The 23,612-nt window shown below is 40.6% G+C and overlaps 1 protein-coding gene across 1 annotated transcript in view; it reads left to right on the top strand.

The window, feature by feature from the left end:
- MAGI2 (membrane associated guanylate kinase, WW and PDZ domain containing 2) overlaps window positions 1–23,612 on the top strand; it is a 353,905-nt gene that overhangs the window by 247,274 nt on the left and 83,019 nt on the right. Inside the window, exons 12-13 of the mRNA XM_007450095.1 lie at window positions 298–493; window positions 945–1,088. Coding sequence (XP_007450157.1) covers window positions 298–493; window positions 945–1,088 — 340 coding nt within the window. The remainder of the gene's footprint in view (window positions 1–297; window positions 494–944; window positions 1,089–23,612) is intronic.

Genomic DNA, 23,612 nt, shown 5'->3' with positions numbered 1-23,612 from the left:
TTGCACAGTTTTTAAATAGCAAAGTCAAAGAAGGTTATCCCTAAGTCCTTTTCCACAAAGTTCTAAGTGACCATCACTTTTACCTTGATTTCTTAAGGAGCCAAATGAAAAGTATACCGTATGGCATTTGTCAAAGATTTTAAAATAATACTTATCATTTATTGAATCTTCTCATAATCCTGAACATGAAAAGGACCACCAAGAGGTGTGACCTCTACATGCCTGGAGGTCCTAAAGTCATTCGAATCTCCTTAGAATGCTGAGATACCAAAGCAAGTACCATTTCCATTCATTTAGTTACAGGTCAGAAGTAAAAGCAAGGCAAGATGTGAAACCAGATATCCGACAGCCTCCGTTCACGGACTACAGGCAGCCCCCACTGGACTACCGGCAGCCCCCAGGAGGGGACTATCTGCAAGCCCCGCCCTTGGACTACAGGCAGCCCTCCCCTGACACCAGGCAGTTCCCTCTGTCAGACTACAGGCAGCCCCAGGTACCTCAAAGATCCCGTTGCATTTGTTTCATTTTTCCAAGCAGCAGACCTGTCATTCACACACGCACACACACACACAGCTCTGGTGCATTTATTTATGGTGCTCAACAGCAGTGAATGAGAAAATTCAAAGGAGAGATAGTATCACTCAGGCCTATATGCAATAGTTACATGTTTGCCAAGTCAACAGATGAGTACTAAAGGATGTGTACGAAAGTAAACAAGCTACCCAGCAATTCTCTTAATGACTGAGGAAACTGTGTTCAGATCTGCTCAGGCCTTTGGAATCTTGTCTTGCATTTTGCTAGATGGTGAAATCACATTACTCCTCACGATATCGTGTCAGTTGGAACACGTTAACTATGAGAGAGAAGGAGAACAGAGGGACAGACCGTGGAAGCTTCTCTGATATTGAACAATTGTTTATTCTATTTTCTCCCCAACCCCAAAGGATTTTGATTATTTCACTGTGGACATGGAGAAAGGAGCCAAAGGATTTGGATTCAGTATTCGTGGAGGGAGGGAGTACAAAATGGATTTGTACGTGTTGAGATTGGCAGAAGATGGGCCAGCAATAAGAAACGGAAGGATGAGGGTAAGAGTGTTCTCTTTTTATAGAATTGCTTAATTCTGAAAGAAACGCTCCTCGTGGTGTCGGAGGAGCAGTGAGACCTGCTGTTAAGCAAACTGACTTGAGGCAGATGTTGCCTTCTTTCCATTTCATGATCCAGTTTTCTAAAGCTTTGCCCAAACATTGTTTAAGAATTATCTCTCATTTTCCTTCTTATGGCTTCTAATTGAAAACTCTCAAGATGGTGTTTTACATATATATATATATATATATATATATATGTTTCTCTAAAGAACAAATGAAGGAAGACAAAGTAATCTAAGAAATAGCTTGAAATGGAAACATGGCTCCATAATTTTTTGCGTGGTTTGAGGATTCGGTTTTTATCTGAGATTGAATCTTTTGAAATTTATTTTTGGTTTCATGCTTTTTTCTTCACACGGTTTTGTGTTTCTTTGGGACTGCTTCTTTTGAGTTGACTGGCTTTGGCTTTGAAGTTGGGCAGAAAGAAGCAGGAGAAAGGGGAATGAGGCTTCTTGGATACATGTTGTCCTTGTAAATGGTAGCAGTCAAAAATGTTCCAATTAGAGTTTAAGCTGAGGGTGGATTCTTAATGTAATAGTTACTTTGAGGCGTCTGGTTGGCGCATAACTGATTCTTCCTCTAAAGGTACAAAACAAAACTTGAGAACAATACAGAACACTAGTCAGCCTCTCTCTATAAAATGTCATCTAGTAAGCACGTAGAAAAGGTTCATTATTATAACTAAAATCTAGAATTATTCTTGTCCTCCCTCCTTGTTCTTTAAGTTAATACAGAAAAGCTGTGGTTCTTGGGTTCTAGAGCTTCAGATTCTTGTGCTGAGTTTCACCAACCGATTGCTCCTGTCAGTGGAATGAAACTGTTATTCCTACCACCCAGTCTGCCATTTCTATAGTCTCATTTCCGAGTCAGTGAATCATCCATGGTGCAAAAGTAGAAAGTGTAAATGTGTCTATTTTTCTCCATGCCTTTACAATCCCTTGACAACTGGGAAGTATCCAAGTTGGAATTTGAACCCAGGCAAGGCTGACTCAGGAGAATGACAGTCCCCGCCTTGATCCAACACCAGCCTCCTCTTACCCCTTCTACATGTGGTTTTAGAATAGGTCTCTGCATGGTTTCCTAGCTCCCGGTTCCCAGTTTCTTAACATGCTGCAAAGCCAACTCACAAGTGGTTCAATAGAACAAAATTAATCTTTGCGGTGCAGTGGAAAACAACACAGCACAGAAGCCATGAGTGAGATGACCAGAGCCCTGTGAGAGGAGACCTCCCCTTACCCCACAAGTGGATTTTAGAGGTGTGGGTTCCAAACGGTGGCCACATTTTATAACAAATGGTGGCCACATTTTATAACAAATGGTCTAAATGGCTCATCAAAATTTAAGCCAGAGCAGTAGTTCTCAGTGTGGTCCCTGACATCAGCATCCCCTGGGAATGTGTTAGAAATGCAGATTCTCCAGCCCCATCGCAGACCTACTGAATCAGAAACTCTAGGAGTGAGGCCACCAGGCTGTGTTTGTGTGATCCACCTCCAGGTGAATCTGGTACAAGCTGAAGTTTGGGAACCGCTGAGCTAAAGGGAAGCTGTCATGACATAGGTACGGCACAGTTAGGATGTGTGTGGCTCAGGCTTCGTTCATTCCCCCTAGATCCTGTCCAGGGAGTTTTCCATCCTGTTCCAGTGGCTTACCTCAGGTCCTTAAATCCATGGAAACACAGATTTAGAATTCTGTAGGTAGGTGCTCAATTTTAGGAAAGATGCTTTTTCTTCTGGCAGGTGATAAAAATGAGTCCTCTACCTGGGTTTCAGAAAATGGTATTTTCACTTCTTGTCAAAGATTATAGAAATAAGCAATATTTCACCATTTTCCATGTCATTTTTATAAAGCAATGCACTCTTTCTGTGTACAAGCTGTCCAAAAGGAGTTAATGGCCAGTTTTTCATTACAAACGTGTAGTGCTTCAGCTGCATTATTGTTATATATATATATATATATATATATATATATATATATATATTTCTAGCTTTTAATTCTCAAAGAAAACAAGACACTTGAAAGTCACAGAAATTCCATGGATCAGATTTTACTGTTTGATTTTATTTCTGATCTTTAAACTAAGGCTAGGAACTTGGCAGGGATGAATGGATGACTTTTGTCTGCTTTTAAGAGTTATACTTAATATTTAGATGTTCTGGGTTTTTTTCTTTTTTAAGTTTATTTATTCTGTTTTGTTTGTGTTGGGTCTTCGTTGCTGCGCGCGGGCTTTCTCTAGTTGTGGCGAGCGGGGGCTACCCTTTGTTGACGTGCGAGGGCTTCTCATTGCGGTGGCTTCGCTTGTTGCGTAGCACGGGCTCCAGAGCTCAGGCTCGGTAGCTGTGGCACGTGGGCTTAGTTGCTCCGCGGCATGTGGGATCTTCCCGGACCAGGGCTTGAACCCTTGTCCCCGGCATTGGCAGGCGGATTCTTAACCACTGTGCCACCACGGAAGCCCTGTTGTGGGTTTTTGTTACTCATGCATTCTTACGACATCAACGGAGAGCTTGTCTAGGGTAACAGACTCCACGTCAGGGAAGGAAACTACTTCATCATGTAAGTTCAAAGGTGCTACTAGATAATACAAATGTATTAACTACTGTCTGAATTTGATAAATACTTTGTATCTGTAGAGTTAAGGTTCAACAATTGTTCTTGATCATAGCACATAACTAATTCAGATCTTATTTTCGTGTTTATTATCAAATTTAATTATTTAAAGCTAATCTTTTCTACATTCATTAGTACTTACTAATTAGCAATAACCTTTAATTCACAGATGTGTTTAAATTATTTCAGCAAGGACCGGGATAGATTAATATTTGCGTGACTCAGTGGTTTGATTATCTTAATGCATAAACTCGATAACATATAGGTTACCAATTTGGGAATTTAACAGTGAAAATAATTAGGAACTTCTAAAATTCCCCCTTGATACCGTTGTTGCCCAGATACGTATAGATCTGAAATATCTGTGCAGATGATGCTTATAAGGCAGCTGTTCATTCCATGGGTATTATGGCTTGGTTCATAAAGTTCCAAGACTTCTGAGAAAAGTAGGTGGACTAGACATTCACAGGCTACATTAAAAATAAGCTCAGGAAGAAGAGAAGCTAGCACCACCAGGTCCTTCCTAGCCTTTAAAACACTCAGGCATATTTCTCCATGTTAATTGCAATTCCTTCACCTTCAGTGTTAATGCATTATTGCCTCTGTGCCCAAACTAAACGCACACTTTGTGATCAAGTAAGTTTGGAACACACTGCATAGTTTTGTTTTGTTTTGTTTTTCCTTTCTTCATGATCAGAAACAGAAGGGAAAAGCCAGGAAGTGCCTGGCAATAGCAGGGCGTCTTAGATTAAACTCAGTACAGTAAAATTGCCCAACTCAGAATTACTACACAAGAGCTGGGTGATTCTGAAAAATCATTTCATGTAACTGTTAATGAATTACTGTGCCCATGGATTCGGGCTATAAGTAGCACTGGTTTTGAACACTGAGTTAGTGCACCAGATGTTAGTCTCTGAATCTGAGACTCTTCCTGGGTCTTTTATGTTAGTCTTGGTTGTAGGACAGTGATGGTATGCGCCTGTTTAGTAGTACAAGACTTTGCTAAGATTACAGAGAAAACCAGGTAAATCCGATGTCAGAGGAGGTGGCTAACAGAGGTGTAAAAACATCTCTCTCACGCTGGGAATGTTAAGAAATGATGGCACAGATACGTATTTTTAAAGCATGTCTTTAGGCATCCAACTGATATCCTTGGCATCCAAGAGAAGTACCAAAGTTCTTCCCACCTCAGGTGTTCTTTTACGGATCTGGTGAGGGACAAGTGGGCACATCCCAAAAGTGAGTTCCAGGTGAATGATTTCACTCTATTTCTGGGCACCTGCAGCAGACAGAATAATCTTAGCAGAGATCTTTGGCAAGTTAGACTGTCTGACTTTCAAATTGATTAATAAGTACTCCCACAGAACATGAATTATTTTTTTCCTCCTCCTCGGAAAGTATTGTATGTTTACTCAGTTGTTTTGTTAAATAAATACTTTCTTTCCACTTGATGAAACAAGCATCCTGATGAGGTCAATGGGTTCCCTCAAAATATGAGAACGTACCGACAGCAAACCACAATCAAAAAGTAGTGGGGAAAATAATGGCTCCTTCTGAGGGTCAGATTTACAAGCCAAGTCTAGATACAGGGGAGAGGATAAGAAAATCTTTTTCAGAAGATCAATTCAATGCTTATTTAAAAGAGAGTTTCTAGAACCTCCTTTATCAGAAACATATAAACGTAACAATAAATGAATTTAAAGATTTACTAAAAATATGACTATTTTGATCCCTTCTAAACCCTCAGCCCTGCTCTCAACCTCCAAAATAAGCAAACATGATGCATTTGCTTTATTAAATGTAGAAACATCAATTCACTTTGTTGAACCTCAGTGCCTATAAAATAGGAAGAATTATATCTACCATATAGAGTTTTTGGGAGGATCTGAGCAGTTTTTCAGGTGTTGGAATTGACTTTTCTTATTAAGACAAAGAAGTGAGGTATTAATTTGTGAGTGACTTATGATACTGAGAGAGGGACTTAGATATTATGACATGTCATCATATAGAACTTGAATAGAATAGTGCAATTAGAATAAACACCAAGAAAACAATGTGAAACATAATTACATGAAATAGTCACTTCATTAAAAAAAAGTAGGGAGTAGCAAGTTTTGACTTTAATTAGAAGCTAGTGTTTCAACATCAATTAATACTATGTAATAAGCGTTAAAGAGACAAAAGAAAACACAATCTGTAAATGTAGAAAATAAGGGGAATGGGAAATAGAAAGATAATCGTCTTGTCTGATTGCTTTTCCTCCGTCATTTGAGGCTAATATCAGAAGAGAAACACAAATGACATTCAGATTTCAAGGGAAAGTGTAAGAAAGTATTAGAAAATAGTAATGGACCTGTTTTAAAAAGAAGACTTTTGGGCTTCCCTGGTGGCGCAGTGGTTGGGAGTCCGCCTGCCGATGCAGGGGACACGGGTTCGTGCCCCGGTCTGGGAGGATCCCACATGCCGCGGAGCGGCTGGGCCCGTGAGCCATGGCCGTTGAGCCTGCGCGTCCGGAGCCTGTGCTCCGCAACGGGAGAGGCCACAACAGTGAGAGGCCCGTGTACCGAAAAAAAAAAAAGAAGACTTTTTAAGTTTGTAAAATACTCTAATGAAGTTGAGCGGGATAAAATTTTTATAACTGATGAATAAATCTCTGGCACAACACTCTTAGGGACATAATCTAATTAAAAACTGAGAATAAACAGAAAACACAGGCAAAGGATAATGAACATATGAAGTAATTTACTGGTGAAGCTTCCTAAGAAATCAGGAGACTTCTGGAGGGAAGGGACAGTAGTTCTAAAAGTGCTTAAATAAAAATTGAGAGTTGAGTTAAAAGACATCTGAAAGGAGATCAGGTTTGCGCTTGGAAAGGTATTTTCCTGTTTCCATAAAAGTATAATATTTTCGCATTTCCATAAAATATTTTTTTATTTTAAAGAAAGAACATAACTTTTTAACTTCATCACCTTAACAACTGTAACAGCTGTCTGTGCCTACTTAGCATTGCATAAACTTTGGTATAAAATGGTTTATCTTCTTCCTGAAACTTCCATGACACAAAAGTCAGCCTTCAGTGGGCCTTGGAATCACCAACAACATTTTGTAAGACTGAATAATGTGTGAAAAAGATACTTACTGCTTATCCATCTTTTTCTTTTTTCCTTTTTTTTTTTTTTTTTAATGAAAAGGAAAATTCCCTGATGGCAGCTTCTTTTATATTTGTCACTTCTCCTTCTGTGGTCCAGACGTGACTAACCTGTGACTACAGAATAAAAGTATTCTGTTTTATATTGTTTTTATTAAACATAAAACCATTTAGAAGAATATTTCTAACATATGTAATGGTATATATGCTAACAGTGATTCAAGCACCCGTGAACCCTTAGCCCAGTTAAAAAACAGAAAATCTCCAGTCTCCTATGATTCCATTCTCCTCCCACTCTCCAGCCTCCAGAAGTAACCAGCACCCTAAATATTGTCATTCCTTCTAGTCTTGACGCATATGTATGTACCTCTTAACTATATCACTTAGTTTTGTACACTTAGTGAACCTTATATGAATGAATAACCCTGTACATGTTCTTCTCTGTGGTTTGCTTTTTATACTTTATGTTCATAACACTCATCCAGGTTGATGCATGAAGCTGTAAATTATTCCATAGTATGAATATGCTACAGTCTGTGTTAGTTATCTATGGAGAGTTGAAGTTTTCTCTGTTAGTGGACATTGGGTTGTTTCCAGTTTTTTTGCAACTAATACTATCCTTGTACATATTTCCTGCTGCACATACGCAAGAAATTCTGTAGACTATACTATATACCTAGGAGAGCATATATTTAACTTAACTAAATAACTCAGACATATTTTCCTAGGTGGTTGTACAAATTTATACTCATACCAGCAATGTGAAAGTTTCCATTACGACACATCCTCACAAGATTCGTATTTCAGACTTTTAAATTCTTATTCTGGTAGGTAGAAAATGACATATCGTTTAGGTTTAAATTTGCATTTCTTGAGTACAAATAATATTCGTCATCTTTCCTTAGGTTTACTGGACTTTCTTATTCCCTCTTAAATAAAGATGCCTCTTCCTATCTTTTCCCCATCTTCTGTTAAATCATTCCTTCTTTTCATATTGATTTTAGAAGTGTTTTTATGTTCCTGGTGATAGCTTTTCATGTTGCAAATACTTTACCCCAGGTTATGGCTTGTAGTTTCACCTTCTTTATGATGCCCTTTGATAAACAGAAGGTCTTAATTTTAGTGTAATTGACTTAATCAGCCTTTTCCTTTATAGTTTCTACTTTCTGTGTCATCTTTGAAAAATCATTTCCCAACTCATATTCTTAAAGATTCCCTACATCTTCTTCTAAAAGTTTTATAGATTTGCTTTTTCATATCTGTCTTTAATTACCTAGAATTGATTCCTCTGTGTAGTAAAAGGAAGAAATACAATTTCAGTTTTTCCAGATGGATAGCCACCTGTCACAGCATCGTTTATTGGATATCCTCTCATTTCCCCCACAATCTGCAATGACAGCTCCATAATAAATAAAATTTCTATAAATGCAGTGGTCTGTTTATAGATTCTTTATACTGTTCTACTGGTCTGTTTGTCTATACCTACATCAATACTGTACTCATCTGCCTTTTAATTAGTCTTGAGTTTTGATGGAGAAACTGCCTGTTTCCTCATCCCCAGACATACATCTTAATTCTTCAGGAGTGTTTGAATGTTCTTGGACCTTTGCCCCTCCGTATAAAATTTTAGAAGTTTCTTGTCCTATTGGGAATTTTATTGGAATTGCTTAGAATCCATAAATAAATGTGGAAAAACTTACATCTTTATACTATTGAGTCTTTCTATCTGTGAACATGATATAATCCATTTATTTAGATTTTCCATAAACTGCTTAAATAAAGTTTCATAGTTTTTTCCATAACATACCTGAAAATATTTTGCTAGATTGATTCTAGGCATTTGCATGTTTTACTTTTACTTTTGTATTTTAATGTAATATTGAAATTAACTGTGTTACCAGTGAAAAGAAAGACAGTTGATTTCTGTATATTGATCAATTATATCATGCAAAATTACTAAACTCTTATTAATTCAAATAAGTTATCTGTAACTTCCTCTGGATTTTCTACATAGATAATCACATTTTCTGCAAATAATGAGAATTCTGTGTCTTCCTTTTAAGTCTTTTTATTTCTTTTTCTTATTTTACTGCATTTACTTGGTTTTCAATATGATGCTGAATAGAAGTAGTCAAACAAGCTCTCTTATTTTATTTCTAATCTTAAAGGGAATGCTTTCATCATTAAACATAATGTTGAATGAGTTTATATAAATAACCTTTATCAAATTAAGAACGTTCCATTCTGTTACTAGTTTGCTAGAGAGTTAATTATGAATACATGTTGAATTTTATGTACTATTTCTGCATCCATAGAAAGTATATGATCTCTTTCCTTTAATATGCTAATTAACATGATTAAGAATATTATTAGTATATTAATGGATTATTATGTCACATCATTCTTGATTTCCTCAGTTAAGCTATACTTATTCATGATAATCTTTTTTATGCATTGCTCAATACAGTTTTCTGTTATTTCCTTTAAGATACTTGCAGCTATGTTCATGAGTAAGATTAGCCTGTAATTTTCTTTTCTTGTAGGGTTGGTGAATGATTTCAACATTAGTGTTATACTAGCCTTATAGAGCGAGAAAGAATAATGCCTTTTGTTATTGTCATTGCTGTTGTTGTCTGGATAAGTTTAAGTTAAGAATTGTCCTTGAGTGTTTGGTAGAACGCACCTGTAAATCCATCCAGGTCTGGTATATTTTTTGTGTGTGAAAATTTTAGACCACATTACATTTCTACAATAATTAAGGTATTCTTCAGATTTTTCTGTTTCTTCTTGAGTCATTTCTGATAAATTTCTTTCTTTCTGATAACTTATTTCATCTTCGTTTTCAAAGTTTTTATAATATTATCTTATTATATTTTTAATATTTAAAGCATTTGTATTTATGTTCCCTTCTCATTTATTTGACTATTGTTTATTTGTGTATTCTTTCTGTTTTTCTTTATTAATCATGCCAGAGATTTGTCCATTTTTTATTCTTTTAAAGAACCAAATTACATATTTTGTTCTCTTGCTTATTCATTTGTTTTTATATTTAGTATTTCTCTGCTTCCATTTTCTTTGGGTTTTTTACTCTGTTCTTATTTTTCTTGCTCTTTAAGTTGGACGCTTAGCTCAGTACTTCTGAAGTTTTCTTTATTTCTATTAATAATGTATGAATTTAAGGCTGTAGTTTTGATATGTAGTATGTTCATTATTTTAAGTTCTAAATATATTCTAATTTCCACTATGATTCATTCCACTATTTCTTCTTTGATGCATGGATTATTTAGAAGGTGTTTTGGGGGTTTATTCCTAAAAGTATGGGGATTTTCTGGTTAGTTATCTATCTTTGATTTCTAGTGTAATTCCACTGCCATCAGAGAATATATTCTATATGATTTCAATCTTTCAAATTTATTGTGGCTTACTCTTTGGCCTTACATGTATTCAGTTTTTTGATATGATCCACGTGTGCTTGAAAAGAATGTGCATTCTGTAATTACTGAGTGCAGTATTCTATAGATGGATTCATTGGATAAAGCTTGATTATTATATTATTCAAATATTGTATATTCTTCCTCATTTCTATGTATTTGATCTGTTAAATATTGGTCTAGGTGCTTTAAAAGTTTTTCTTTTTTTTTGTTAAAGGTCTTGTAAATTTTTCTTTGATCTGTCAAGCTTTGCTTTGTATGTTTTAAAGCCATGTTATTTGGTATATTTTCCAGATGAATTGAATCTTTTATCATTATGCAGCAACCTACCACATCTCTGTCTTTTTACTTTCCAGCCTGTTTTGTCTGATATTAGTAAGGATACCTTTCAACCTTTCTGTGTCCATATATTTTAACTCAGGTTTCCCAGGAAAAGGTAAAGCTCCCTTTGGCATTTGTTTGCCTTCCTTGAGTCCCACATTCACTTTGTTTTTGGCATCAGAGGATTCTTTAGTTTCTTGCCTGTTCAGCAATGGTAAGGTTATTCAAGGTATCTAACCCACCATATTGCTAGAAACAGAAGTTTATGTCACATTTACCTTTAATGACCAAATTATGGTTGCTAAAACTATATCCAGTCTTAGAGCTGGCAATTAGTCTCCCTCTCCCAGTGTCTTCACGTAGGAGCCCCAGAGGGCAACCTACATGTGCCGGCTGCCGTCACTCTGTAGCCTGTCTTCCTCTCCAATTCCAGTTCCACTGGTGAGGGTCCCCTGCCCACAAAGCCACTGATGAGTTCTTGCTACAGCCCCACCTGAGGCCTCCACAGCTTGGGCCTTGGGTGTGATGCACACACTACTGGGTCCTGGGCAGAGAGAATTATGGTCTTCTCACCCTCTGCCGCACTTTGCCTCTTCAGCACTGTAGCAGCTCTGCTTGGCCCACAATCTCTCAAAGGTGAGGGGTGGTCACAAAACTCACTGCCTGCAGCGACCAGGCAGGGAACATATACGAGTGAAGAATGGAGGGCCCGGACTTCCCTGGTGGCGCAGAGGTTAAGAAGCCGCCTGCAGTGCAGGGGACGCGGGTTGGAGCCCGGGTCCGAGAAGATCCCACATGGCGCGGAGCAACTAAGCCCATGCGCCACAACTACCGCACCTGCGCTCTAGAGCCCGCGAGCCACAACTACTGAAGCCCGTGCGCCTACAGCCCCGCGCACCACAACAAAGAGCAGCCCCTGCTCGCTGCAACGAGAGAAGGCTTGTGCGCAGCAACGAAGACCCAACACAGCCAAAAGTAAATTTAAAAAAAAAGAGGAAAGAATGGATGGCCCTTGACCCTCCTGAAGAGCAGTCTCTACTACCCAGGCCAACTGCGGATCCATGGTAACTGTGGCTTCCTTCTTCTAAGTCTTTGAATTTTCAAGGGAAAGCAAAAGTCTGTATTTTAAAGAATTAACCAGATTTGAAAAAAAAAAAAAAAAAGTTTTTTCACTTAAAAAAGCTGCACAGGCCAAACAAACAAGTCTGTAGACAATGTGAGGTTCACAGCTACACCATTTCTGTCATCTGTTGCAAACAGATCCTAGAGCAAAGGGAAGGCGGAATGGCTGAGGGCAGAGAGGGGGAAGCAGCTCCTATACCAGCAGGGTCTGGGGACCCAGCACAGACAATCAGAAGGGCTCTAGTGTGCACTGGTGTACTTTTAGGAGAGACTAATGCAGAAATGCTTGAAATGCCTCAGAAATGTGCGTGGTGAGGAAAATCTACGGAGCACAGGCTCCGGACGCGCAGGCTCAGTGGCCATGGCTCACGGGCCCAGCCGCTCCGCGGCATGTGGGATCTTCCCGAAACGGGGCACGAACCCGCGTCTCCTGCATCGGCAGGTGGACTCTCAAGCACTGCGCCACCAGGGAAGCCCTGTGCCTCCTCTTTGTATTTGAAATTTTAAAGATGGTTTTCTCTCCTAGAAAACTTATTTTGATGGCCCAGATTACTTCGTGTTTGTCATTTCCCACAAGATCTTAGAGAAATCACTTCTGGGAGGGGACACATTTAGTAGTGTGCAGATTCCTGGTGACCACTCAGAAGAATCCCACCTCATCTTCCACAGACTGAGTTGCTTGTCTGGCCCATGAATGTGTGGACCTGCCAGCTGCCTGAATTTGGGGAGGAGCCCTTTTCACATCTTGCTCATATCCCGTCACTGGGTTTGAATGGCATGACATACCGTCTTGAATGAGTGTGCCCTTGAGTGTGGAAAAACAAAACAGGGAGGCTGTCTCCCTTAGCAACAAGAGACTATCACATAGAATTTCCCAGTGCGGGAGAAAGTTGGGTTAAAAATAGTGAGATACACCTATCTATGGGCCTATCTCAGTTTGAAGAGTCTATCTCTGGTCATTGACATACATTTAAGAACTACGTTTACGGGCCTTCCCTGGCGGTCCAGTGGTTAAGACTCTGCCTTCCAATGCAAAGGGTGCAGGTTTGATCCCTGGTCGGGGAGCAAAGATCCCACATGCCTTGCGGCCAAAAAACTAAAACAGAAGCAGTATTGTAACAAATTCAATAAAGACCTTAAAAATGGTCTACATCAAAAAAAAAAATCTTTAAAACAAATTAACTTAAAAAAAAAAAACTACGTTCACTTCATTTGTTTTCAATCACCTAATCTAAGATACTTTTATTGTCTCTTAAGTTTACTCAATTTCTTCCTTAGCTTGAAGAGCAGCTTAGAGGGAAGTTCTTACCTGTCTTAGTGACTTCATAGGCCAATCCCTATCTTGGTCCGTTTCCTTTTTCCTCAGTCTGCTCCTCCCTTATAAGAAAATATGTGGTAGTCAAAATGGCAGGAGCCTGACAGACCTGATATTCAAACACTGGCTCAACAACTCACTGGCTATCTAGCTCTGACCTTGGATGAGTTACCCCGTCAAGGGCTTATAGCTGCCCTATGGCATCAACCAAATACCAGGCCTCCTGTGGGCAGCTTCAGGGACATGCACATAGGGTAGAGAGGGAAAAAGTGTCCTCCTAGCCAGCAGGACCAATTAAATCAACCCTAGCAACCCGTAGAATGATAACATGTCCACATATCCCATAAGTTATTTAACAGAGTCAATTTTACTCATCTGTAAAATGGGGTAATATTTTCCAGGAAGGGTAAAGTTCCTGCTTCAGTATTCCTGAGTTTCCTCCTTTCTCTCTCCTTCCTTCTCCCCAAGACCTGTACTTCTATTAAAATACTCAGTACTCTTAAGCCTGGAGATACAGAATACATTTTTTTTTTTTTTTTGCGGTACACGGGCCTTTCACTGTTGTGGCCTCTCCCGTTGCAGAGCACAGGCTCCGGACGCGCAGGCTCAGCGGCCATGGCTCATGGGCCCAGCCGCTCCGCAGCATGTGGGATCCTCCCGGCCCGGGGCACAAACCCGCGTCCCCTGCATCAGCAGGCAGACTCTCAACCACTGCGCCACCAGGGAAGCCCCAGAATACATTTTTTTTTTTTTTTGCGGTACACGGGCCTTTCACTGTTGTGGCCTCTCCCGTTGCAGAGCACAGGCTCCGGACGCGCAGGCTCAGCGGCCATGGCTCATGGGCCCAGCCGCTCCGCAGCATGTGGGATCCTCCCGGCCCGGGGCACAAACCCGCGTCCCCTGCATCAGCAGGCAGACTCTCAACCACTGCGCCACCAGGGAAGCCCCAGAATACATTTTTTTTTTTTTTTGCGGTACACGGGCCTTTCACTGTTGTGGCCTCTCCCGTTGCAGAGCACAGGCTCCGGACGCGCAGGCTCAGCGGCCATGGCTCATGGGCCCAGCCGCTCCGCAGCATGTGGGATCCTCCCGGCCCGGGGCACAAACCCGCGTCCCCTGCATCAGCAGGCAGACTCTCAACCACTGCGCCACCAGGGAAGCCCCAGAATACATTTTTTTTTTTTTTTGCGGTACACGGGCCTTTCACTGTTGTGGCCTCTCCCGTTGCAGAGCACAGGCTCCGGACGCGCAGGCTCAGCGGCCATGGCTCATGGGCCCAGCCGCTCCGCAGCATGTGGGATCCTCCCGGCCCGGGGCACAACCCCGTGTCCCCTGCATCAGCAGGCAGACTCTCAACCACTGCGCCACCAGGGAAGCCCCAGAATACATTTTTTAAGTGTGTGTGTCAAGAGGCTATGAAAGCTTTGATACACAAATTAACGTGTATTTACCTCCCCCCTCACCCACTCTGTTAGATAAAGTGGTTCCTTTTCAAAACACAAATCTGGTCTATCTGCCCATTGCTTAACACCCTTCAGCGGCACCCCATTTCTTTCAGGGTAAAGAGCAGACCCGTCGCAAGTCTTGTCTGTGCCCTTCATGTTCCGGCCCTGCCTCCCTCCCCAGCTCAGCTCACCCGGGCTCCACTGCTTTCCATGAAACCGGCAACCGGCCTCTCTGAGTCTCTGACAGTTCACGAGCTTCCCTTTCCTCTTCACCCGGTTATCTCCTTCTTGTCCTTCTCAGTCCAGCGCAAGCATCTTGTCCCCAGAGAAGGTTTCTCTTCTCCCCTTTCCAATCAGGTCCCGTCCACCTGTCACAGGCTCTCCTATCTGCTTCGTAGCGTCTTTCATGGTGCTCGTTTTACATTTCTTTGTGTGATTATGTTATGAAGTCTGTCTCTCCAGAGTATAAGCTCTGTGAGAGCGGGAACCATGTTGCTGTGTGCTCCCCACTGTACCCTTGTGCCCTGTGCTGTGCCTGGCACATGGTGGGTGCTCAGTGAATATTTACTGCTGAATGAAAAGAGGCCTTTGACGTGCAGAACACAACAGGTAGGCTCACTAAGTGCATGGCCACAAAGGCTCCTCATGAGCCAGGATGTTGGATTTCATAGATAACTAAGTATATGAATACAAGGGACAAATTCAATCTAACTCATGGTGAGCTTTTTATGCCCTAGTGCCTCACTGTAAATGCACCATCCTTTTTGGGCTATGTTTAATTATTGTAGATTTTGCAGCATCAGTGAGATAGTGTATGTAAAACCTTACTGTGCCTAACATTTTTTTAAATGCCTTTAATCTTTAAACGGTATTGCAGTTCACACCTTGTTTTCCTCATCTGTAAACTCCCTGTCACCAAATGTGAATGACAAGGTAAGAGTGGAACATAAAGTAAAAGAAGGTCAAACAGGAAATAATGAACTTCAAAAGCATGAGGTATGCAAAACATGGCAGAATAAAGGGTTACAAGACAGGTGTGCTGGAGCCTGTTAGAAAAGGTCCACAGGGAAGCAGTGCAATTGGTCGAATGACAGGAAAACCAGAGCTTAGCAGAATATTCAAACTCTGCAGAGCTGAGTCCCATGAGGTCAATGCAGATAAATGAGGTAAGGAGTTGATAAAATTGAAAGCATGAGAGAAGAGAGCTAACAAGTGCTTAAGAAAGGAATAAAGCAGTCCAGCTAGAGGAGCAAAGCAATTGTCTGGGCTCCGGTAGATCATTTCAGGGATCCTGCACTGCAAAGATCACCTACCCAATATTTCATCACCTCCGGTTGCTGGCACTCAGTAAACACAGAAAGCTTATCCCTGCATAAAGCGTGAGTGAGCCTTTACATGTCATCACAGCCCGTGTCACTCAGCCACCCATTGTCTCTCAGCCATCACTCTGAATCACCCTTCAGACCATCTGCAGATGTGAGGTTTTTCCTTTATTGTTTGATTCTGCTCCGTGCCTTTTATGAAGGAAAAGAAAAACCTCTCACAAAGATCAAATCCATTACCTTTCTCTTTTCAGAGTCTGACCTATGAACACTGTTAAAGGTGCTACACAAGTTCTTTTCAGGAATGAGGGAGAGCATTGCCTTGATTAGAGAAGGAAGGGAGCCATAGGCAGCGGAGTCGGCTCACTGGCGCTAGACTCCATTGTCAATTATTCAAGGTTCATTATCCCACCGGGGTGGAGGGAGAGGGCTCCATTGCTCTGCTCTGTTTCTTCTTCTATTGGATGCCCAACTTTGAACCATTTCAAAAGCAGCTTCCCATGAGGGTTCGTTAAAGGATTGGTAAGGAATCAAAGGGTTAGTGTTAGGATTGCATCTTGGTGGGGAAAGACACAGAAGAAATTGAATAAATTAGAGGTGAGGAGAATCTTTGCATTTTAATTATTCATCTTTTTTTTTTGTCTATGGAAAAGAATGAGAACATTTACAAACCACTGCTACGGTCTGACAAACACATTTTACTTGCCTCTTCAGTGAGGGGAGGATCTGTGAGAATAGTTTCCTCTTTTATACTAAGCCATCACTTCTGTCTTTATCTGAGAATAAATCAAGATTTCTTTCCTCTTCATTTTTACGAAATGTCTTCCCAGTGTTCATGCAAATTGGCGGTCTGCCTGAAGTTATTTGTCATTCTGTCTCTCCCCCAGACCTAAAGCTCTTCTGCTGGGTAGGATAGAGAGTCACTCTGTTTGCTGTCTACCGTTCCACCTCTCAGTTTTAATCAGAAAAATGGGCGTGAAATACATCTTGATCGTGATTCACATAGGATTTTGTTTGCACAGCAGAGCAATTCAGAAGCTATCAAGAGCCAGGTGTCCTATTCTTCAAATGTGATTCCAGACCATTCACGTTTCTTCTCCGAGGTGCCCCGGTATATCACCCCTTTGGCAAAACAGTATCCTCATACCACAGCCCGTTCTTTCCCTGGGGCTGCTTCCTGGCACCTGCGCTATTGAACAAAGAAATGGCCTCTGTTCCTGCCTGCGGAACATTGCTGCCTCCTTCTGTGGGATGAAAAGATCATTACTGTGTCTGACTCCTGGCTGATTCAACTTGACAAGGTACTTGTTTTTCAAGAAGTACTTCTGTATATTGGGATCCACTACCTCTTGACCCTGTATCAAACAGCACAATCTGCAAGGCAGTCTTGTCTCATTATTGGCTAACTTCGGGAGGTGTGGACTGACATCCCTTCTAAATGCCTAACCTGAATTTCCGGCTGCCTCTTGGACGTGCAAGGCACTCATTTTCCATTTCAAACTAGCCAGCATTTCTTGACATGATGCCATCTTAGTGTCTCATGTCTTTGTGTAATTATCTGCCAAAAGGATGACTATACCACTAGGGCACTGTCAGCAATATTAGTCTCTTGCAGGAAGGAAAGGAGACTCCTCAACCTATTAGCATGACTTTGCTTTGTAGGAGACCCTGAGAGAAGAATGATTGATCCCAGAAAGAAAAGTTAAGGTCAAATGTAAGGAAGCAAAGAGAAGTAATATTAATGAATATTGAATATTGGGTCATTTGTAAATATTGCCTTCCTAGCTCCAAAGAGAAAGGGCAAGGAAAACTGGGAGGTGTATCTGATACCAAAGGGAATTGGGGAGCAAACTGCTGAGTCACTGCTTGGAATTAGCTACTTAACTCAGGAGTATGCTCTGTCTCAAGCAAGGGATGGCCTGAAGGAAGCCAGGACACACAGCCTCAATCTTTGTCTTTCTGGAAATGGACATCTACATTAAGGAGACTTATGTTAGGTGCCAAATTATGTGTTCTCTTCCTTCATTTCACTGCCACTGTCACATTACACACCCTCATCTTTGTTAGCCTGAACTATTCCAGTATCCAGATGAGTCCCACTTGTCTCTAATTTCTCCCGTTCATGCTTCATACTGCCACCCAAATTATATTCCTAAATTACAGGTGTAATCAAATATCTTGTCTTCTCAGAAGTTTTCAGTAACCTCCCTTGGCTTGCAGGGTTAGATCTAAGTGTGTTAAAATTTTTTGTTTTTAATTGTTTTGTGTATGGTCTCGCTCTCTCTCTCTTTTTTTTTTTTTTTGCGGTATGCGGGCCTCTCACTGCTGTGGCCTCCCCGTCGCAGAGCACAGGCTCCGGACGCGCAGGCCCAGTGGCCGTAGCCCACAGGCCCAGCCGCTCTGCGGCACGTGGGATCCTCCCGGACCGGGGCACAAACCCGCGCCCCCTGCATCGGCAGGCGGACTCCCAACCACTGCGCCCCCAGGGAAGCCCTCTTTTTTTTTTTTGGAAGGTCTTCTACAGTCTGGCCTAATACAGTTTTCCTTCTTTACAAGCTACTCTATCCCCCCCAATTTATACTCCAGCTAGTTCTAGGACACGCAGTGCTATTTCACACTTTCATGTCTTTCCTCATCCTTTTCTTCCCAAGTGGAATTTCCTCTCTGTCCATGTCTATCCTTAAAACCCTACTCATCTTTCAGGAACCAGTTCATGAAGGCTTCACCAAGTCCTACCTCTCACTCCCACCCCCACCCCCATTCAGATAAAGTACTCCCGTCACACACTTTTGAATATATTTTTTTTATTATGAAGTATTGTAAAGTAGAAAAGAGATTATAGAATATATATGTGCAGTTTAAACAACAGTGATAAAATAAGTACCCACAAACCACTACCCAGCTTAAGAAATAGAGCAATGCCAATATATTTAAAGCCTTCTCTATCTCCTCTCCCTCCATTCTTCTATCTGCCTCAGGTAACTCCTCCCCTGAAATCTGTGTTTATCATTCCTTTGCTTTTCTTTATGGTTTACCACATGTGGATATACCCCTCAACAATATACTGTTTCATTTCACATGTTTTTGAACTTTACCAACATAGAATTATATTTTTTTATATTTTCTTGACTTTTTAAACTCAACATAGTTTGTGAATGTCACCCATGTTAATATGTGTTACTTTTGTTTATTCATTTTCACTACTGCCTGGTTTCCTATAATACGAATATGAATTTATTGATCTATTCCCTGTTGACGGGCATTGGGGTGGTTTCCAATTTCTTAGTATTAGAAACCTCACCATTATGAACATTTCATTTAAAGGTCTCCTGGTACACACGTGCAACATTGTGTCTCAGGAAATAATTCCTGAATCTATTCCTAGGAGTAGATTTGAAAAGTCCTGGGATCTGGGCAACTTCAAAATGACTAATGCCAGAAAAATTTCCGAAGTGTTTGTACTAATATAGTTACTCCTACGTACAGTATATGATCTGTTGCTTTATATCCTTGTCAGAATTAGATATAAAATCAATATTAGGGCTTCCCTGGTGGCGCAGTGGTTGAGAGTCCGCCTGCCGAAACGGGGGACACGGGTTCGTGACCCGGTCCGGGAAGATCCCACATGCCGCGGAGCGGCTGGGCCTGTGAGCCATGGCCGCTGAGCCTGCGCATTCAGAGCCTGTGCTCCGCAACGGGAGAGGCCACAGCAGTGAGAGGCCCGCATACCGCAAAAAAAAAAAAAAAAAAAAATCAATATTAAATTTCTGTTAGTGTAGTAGATGTGAAATACTACATCGTTATGGTTTTAATTTTCTTCCAGAGTACTAATGAACATATTTTTATCTGTCTGAGTTATTCATTTTCCTCTTCTGTGATATGTGTGTTGATGTCTCTTGCCCACATTTCTATTGTTATTGTTGCCTTTCCCTTATTGATTTTTATACATGATGGATATTGTATTTTTGTTGGTTACATGCATTGCATATATCTTTTCCCAGTTTGTGGCAGCTCTCTCTCCTTTATGACCCCTTTTGATGAAATCAGATTCTTAAATTTTGCATAATCAAATATATCAATGTTCTGTATTATTTTCATTTTGGTGATTTAAGACATCCTTTCCTATCTTACGGTCATATTTTTTCTAGAGGTTTTAAAGTTGGACCCGTCACGGTTAAATCCACAACCCCTTAGGAATTGGTTTTTGTATATGGTATGAGGTAGAGATTCATCCTAAAAGATGTTTAAGCACAGCACTTAGTTCATTTCAGTGTGTAGTTTAATTTTTTATGTTAGATTGTAAACACCTTGGGGTGTGGTATTTTATCATAATCATCTCTGTATCCTCTGCTGTCTTAGCACAACACTTCCTCCCTAGTGGGTGCTCAGGAGGGTCAGAATATCATGGCCGTTGGACACCTCCCAGTGCCCCTGACCTTACACTGTGCTGATAACACTAGGAAGAAAGCCCTGTAGCAAGGAGCACAATGGCTTTTTTCTCCATTTTATAGGATACTTCCCCTTCCCCATCCCATCCTCTGCAGATGTTCTCATAAGCTATTCCCCCGCTCTATTCTTCATATACACAGCCAGAGACTGGAACTCGTAGATATCAGGGAACACTGTCAATGGCCAGCCAGTTTTGTTTTGGCCCACAATAGCCTAATAGTACGCCTTCCAGAAGTATTGTAGGAAGCCAGGGACAGGCCTCCTTCCACAGTGTGGAACTGATCCCAGCCTGCGTTCAGATAATCCAGCATGGCTCAGACATCATAAATCGTGGAGGAGTATCTGTTGTGTTTCTGGGGTGCCAGTTTCCTTAACCACAGACTGGCAGTAAAATGAAAATTTCAGTGGATTCTTCGCTTTGCTTTTCAACCACCAAAGTGAGTTAAGATGGCACTGAATACAAGTATAAAGTTCTTTTCTGAATCATGCAAGCATGAAAGGGAAACACTTCAGTTACCAGCCTCAATATATTCATGTGTGCTTATTCCATGCTTTCAATTTTGAGCAACTGAGGACGTATTAATTCAGTATTTCCCAGAATAAATATTTCTAGAACATGCAGAGAAACACTGGGGAGCACTGTGGGTGGCAGAGTAGCATAAGAGAAAGAGCCTGGATTGGGGCAGATCCCAGCTTAGTCACTTACTAGCTGAGTAACCTCAACTTCCTCATCACAAAATGGAGATCAAGACATACCTACGTTGAAGAGTTTTAAAAATAATTAAATGAGATAATTAATGTAAGTGCACAACACTGCCTGGTGTGTTCTCGGTCATCAATAAGTTATTTAAGGGTGATGATGAAAAAGAGAGAGAGGAAGAGGAATAATGATTGATTTTGATGACGTGGCCCAATCCCTGCTCTTTGGAAATACTTTATGACAATTACTTTAATACATACTTTATGACAGTTACGTGGATCAATAACTCAGAAACAAAGTTGGATGCAATAAGAGCTGTAATTATCATAACAGTATTTTCCAAGCCAAAAATTGAAGTGTGATCTGACAAATAAATGAATCCAAGAGCATATTAGGATCTAATATTAGAAATCAGGAATGTTTCAGAATATCTGAGACTAGCAGTCCCTATAGCTATAATGGAAGCACCGATCGTTTGCCATAAGGAAGATTAGTTTTGTCTTGGAGAGAGTTCTTAGAGAAGATGATATGTGAGTGGGGTCCTGATGTACTTTCAACAGGTTGCTATCAGGAAAGAGAGGAAGAATTTCAGATAGCAAAGGGAGTATCGTGGAACAGGATGGAAGACATGGCCCTATCCCCTAGATGCCTTTTTATCATATAGAAAAGATTGTAGATAATCCTCAGGACTCCAGAGACTCCCCTAGGGTAGGAATGGAAGCTGCGAAAATAGATGGTGATAAAGTGAGCAGGAACCTGAGTACTACCTCATACCCATACCTCTGTTTCAGTCAAAGCAGCTTTGCTTTTTTAAAAAAATTGTATTGGAGTATAGTTGATTTACAACGTTATGTTAGTTTCAGGTGTACAGCAAAGTGATTCAGTTATACATATACATATATCCATTCTTTTTGAGATTCTTTATTCATATAGGTTATTATAGAATACTGAGTAGAGTTCCCTGTGCTATATAGTAGGTCCTTGTTGGTTATCTATTTTATATGTAGTAGTGTGTGTATGTAAATCCCAAGCTCCTAATTTATCCCTCCCTGTCACGTTTCCCCTTTGGTAACCATGTTTGTTTTCAAAAATCTGTGAGTCTGTTTCTAGATCATCTCCTGGTCCATCCATATTGCTGCAAGTGGCATTATTTCATTCTTCTTTATGGCTGAGTAATATTCCATTGTATATATGTACCACATCTTCTTTATCCATTCCTCTTTATTCCTAAATGTCAGTGGACATTTAGGTTGCTTCCATGTCTTAGCTATTGTAAATAGTGCTGCAGTGAACATCGGGGGACATGTATCTTTTCGAATTATGGTTTTCTCTGGATATATGCCCAGCAGTGGGATTGCTGGATCACATGGTAATTTTATTTTTAGTTTTTTAAGGAACCTCCATACTGTTCTCCACAGTGGTTGTACCAATTTACATTCCCACCAACAGTGCAGGAGAGTTCCCTTTTCTCCACACCCTCCCCAGCATTTATTGTTTGTAGACTTTTTGATGATGGCCATTCTGACTAGTATGAGATGATACCTCATTTTAGTTTTGATTTTCACTTCTGTTATAATTAGTGATGTTGAACATCTTTTCATGTGCAAAGCAACTTCGTTTTTATATATCATTTATTGCCTTTCTCAAGTAAAATTTCATTTCTGAAAGACTTTCCATTGCTTACTGAAAGGGAAAAAATCCCATATTATTGGGTAGGTATGCTTAGCCCTTGCCTTGTATTCTATGACTAATCCATGTGGTGCATTTGATGATCCTATGATAACTTTTGTTTCAGTTACTTGTCTTGCAAAATTGTGTGAGTCCTACTTGGGATAGAGGTCAACAGTGTTGTGGATGTCATTCAGGTCTGGGACCAAACTTTGTTTTAAAATGAGGGGGCTCAAGGAGGATTTGGAGCAAGCACAACCCAGCGCTGAATGCAGGGCTGTGTGATTCAGATTGTGGTTCAGACTCTTTTGTGGGGAAAAGAAGCCCTTCTGAATGCCTACTAGTAGTTGAGATAGCGACCTTGAACAGTAGAGCACTGGTGGGAAACTTACACAGTACAACATGGCACCCTCCCAGCCTGGCCCTAGAGGGATGTACTGAACAGACAGGCTCCTTTGGGATAGGTATGTCTCATGTCTGAGCTCCTTAAATTTCCGAAGGTAAATTAGAGAAGCCTCTGGAGGAAAAAAAGCAACTCAGATGTGTCATATGGGAAACTACACAGAATGTCATCATCTAAGAATGTTGTCACTGTAAGAAGAGTATAGGAATCAGTGAATCACAGAGTTTTTAAACTCTTGGTTGTTTGTATCCCCACTCATTTGTGCTGGCCTTTTAAAATTGGCCACAGTATTATCACTGGCACATCAAAGTGTCTTGGAATGAAATAAATCCATGTAAATGTTCCATTTAGCTCCCAGGTATCCAAGTGACAATAAAACTTACATTTAGAAAAGGTAAACTAAATAGAAAATAGAAATACATTGGAAATGCCCAAGAGAAAGTGGCCATAGTTAGAGAAACGGGACAAAAAAGTATGGGATAGCTTTCTGTGCTAACAAAGATACTGCTTCTTTTTTTTTTTTTTTTTTTTTGGGG

Source organism: Lipotes vexillifer, unplaced genomic scaffold, assembly GCF_000442215.2.
Source record: "Lipotes vexillifer unplaced genomic scaffold, Lipotes_vexillifer_v1.1 scaffold712, whole genome shotgun sequence".
NCBI classification, from domain to species: Eukaryota; Metazoa; Chordata; class Mammalia; order Artiodactyla; family Lipotidae; genus Lipotes; species Lipotes vexillifer.
Note: the sequence above shows the minus strand (reverse complement) of the source record. Positions and strands in the feature narration are given on the sequence as shown.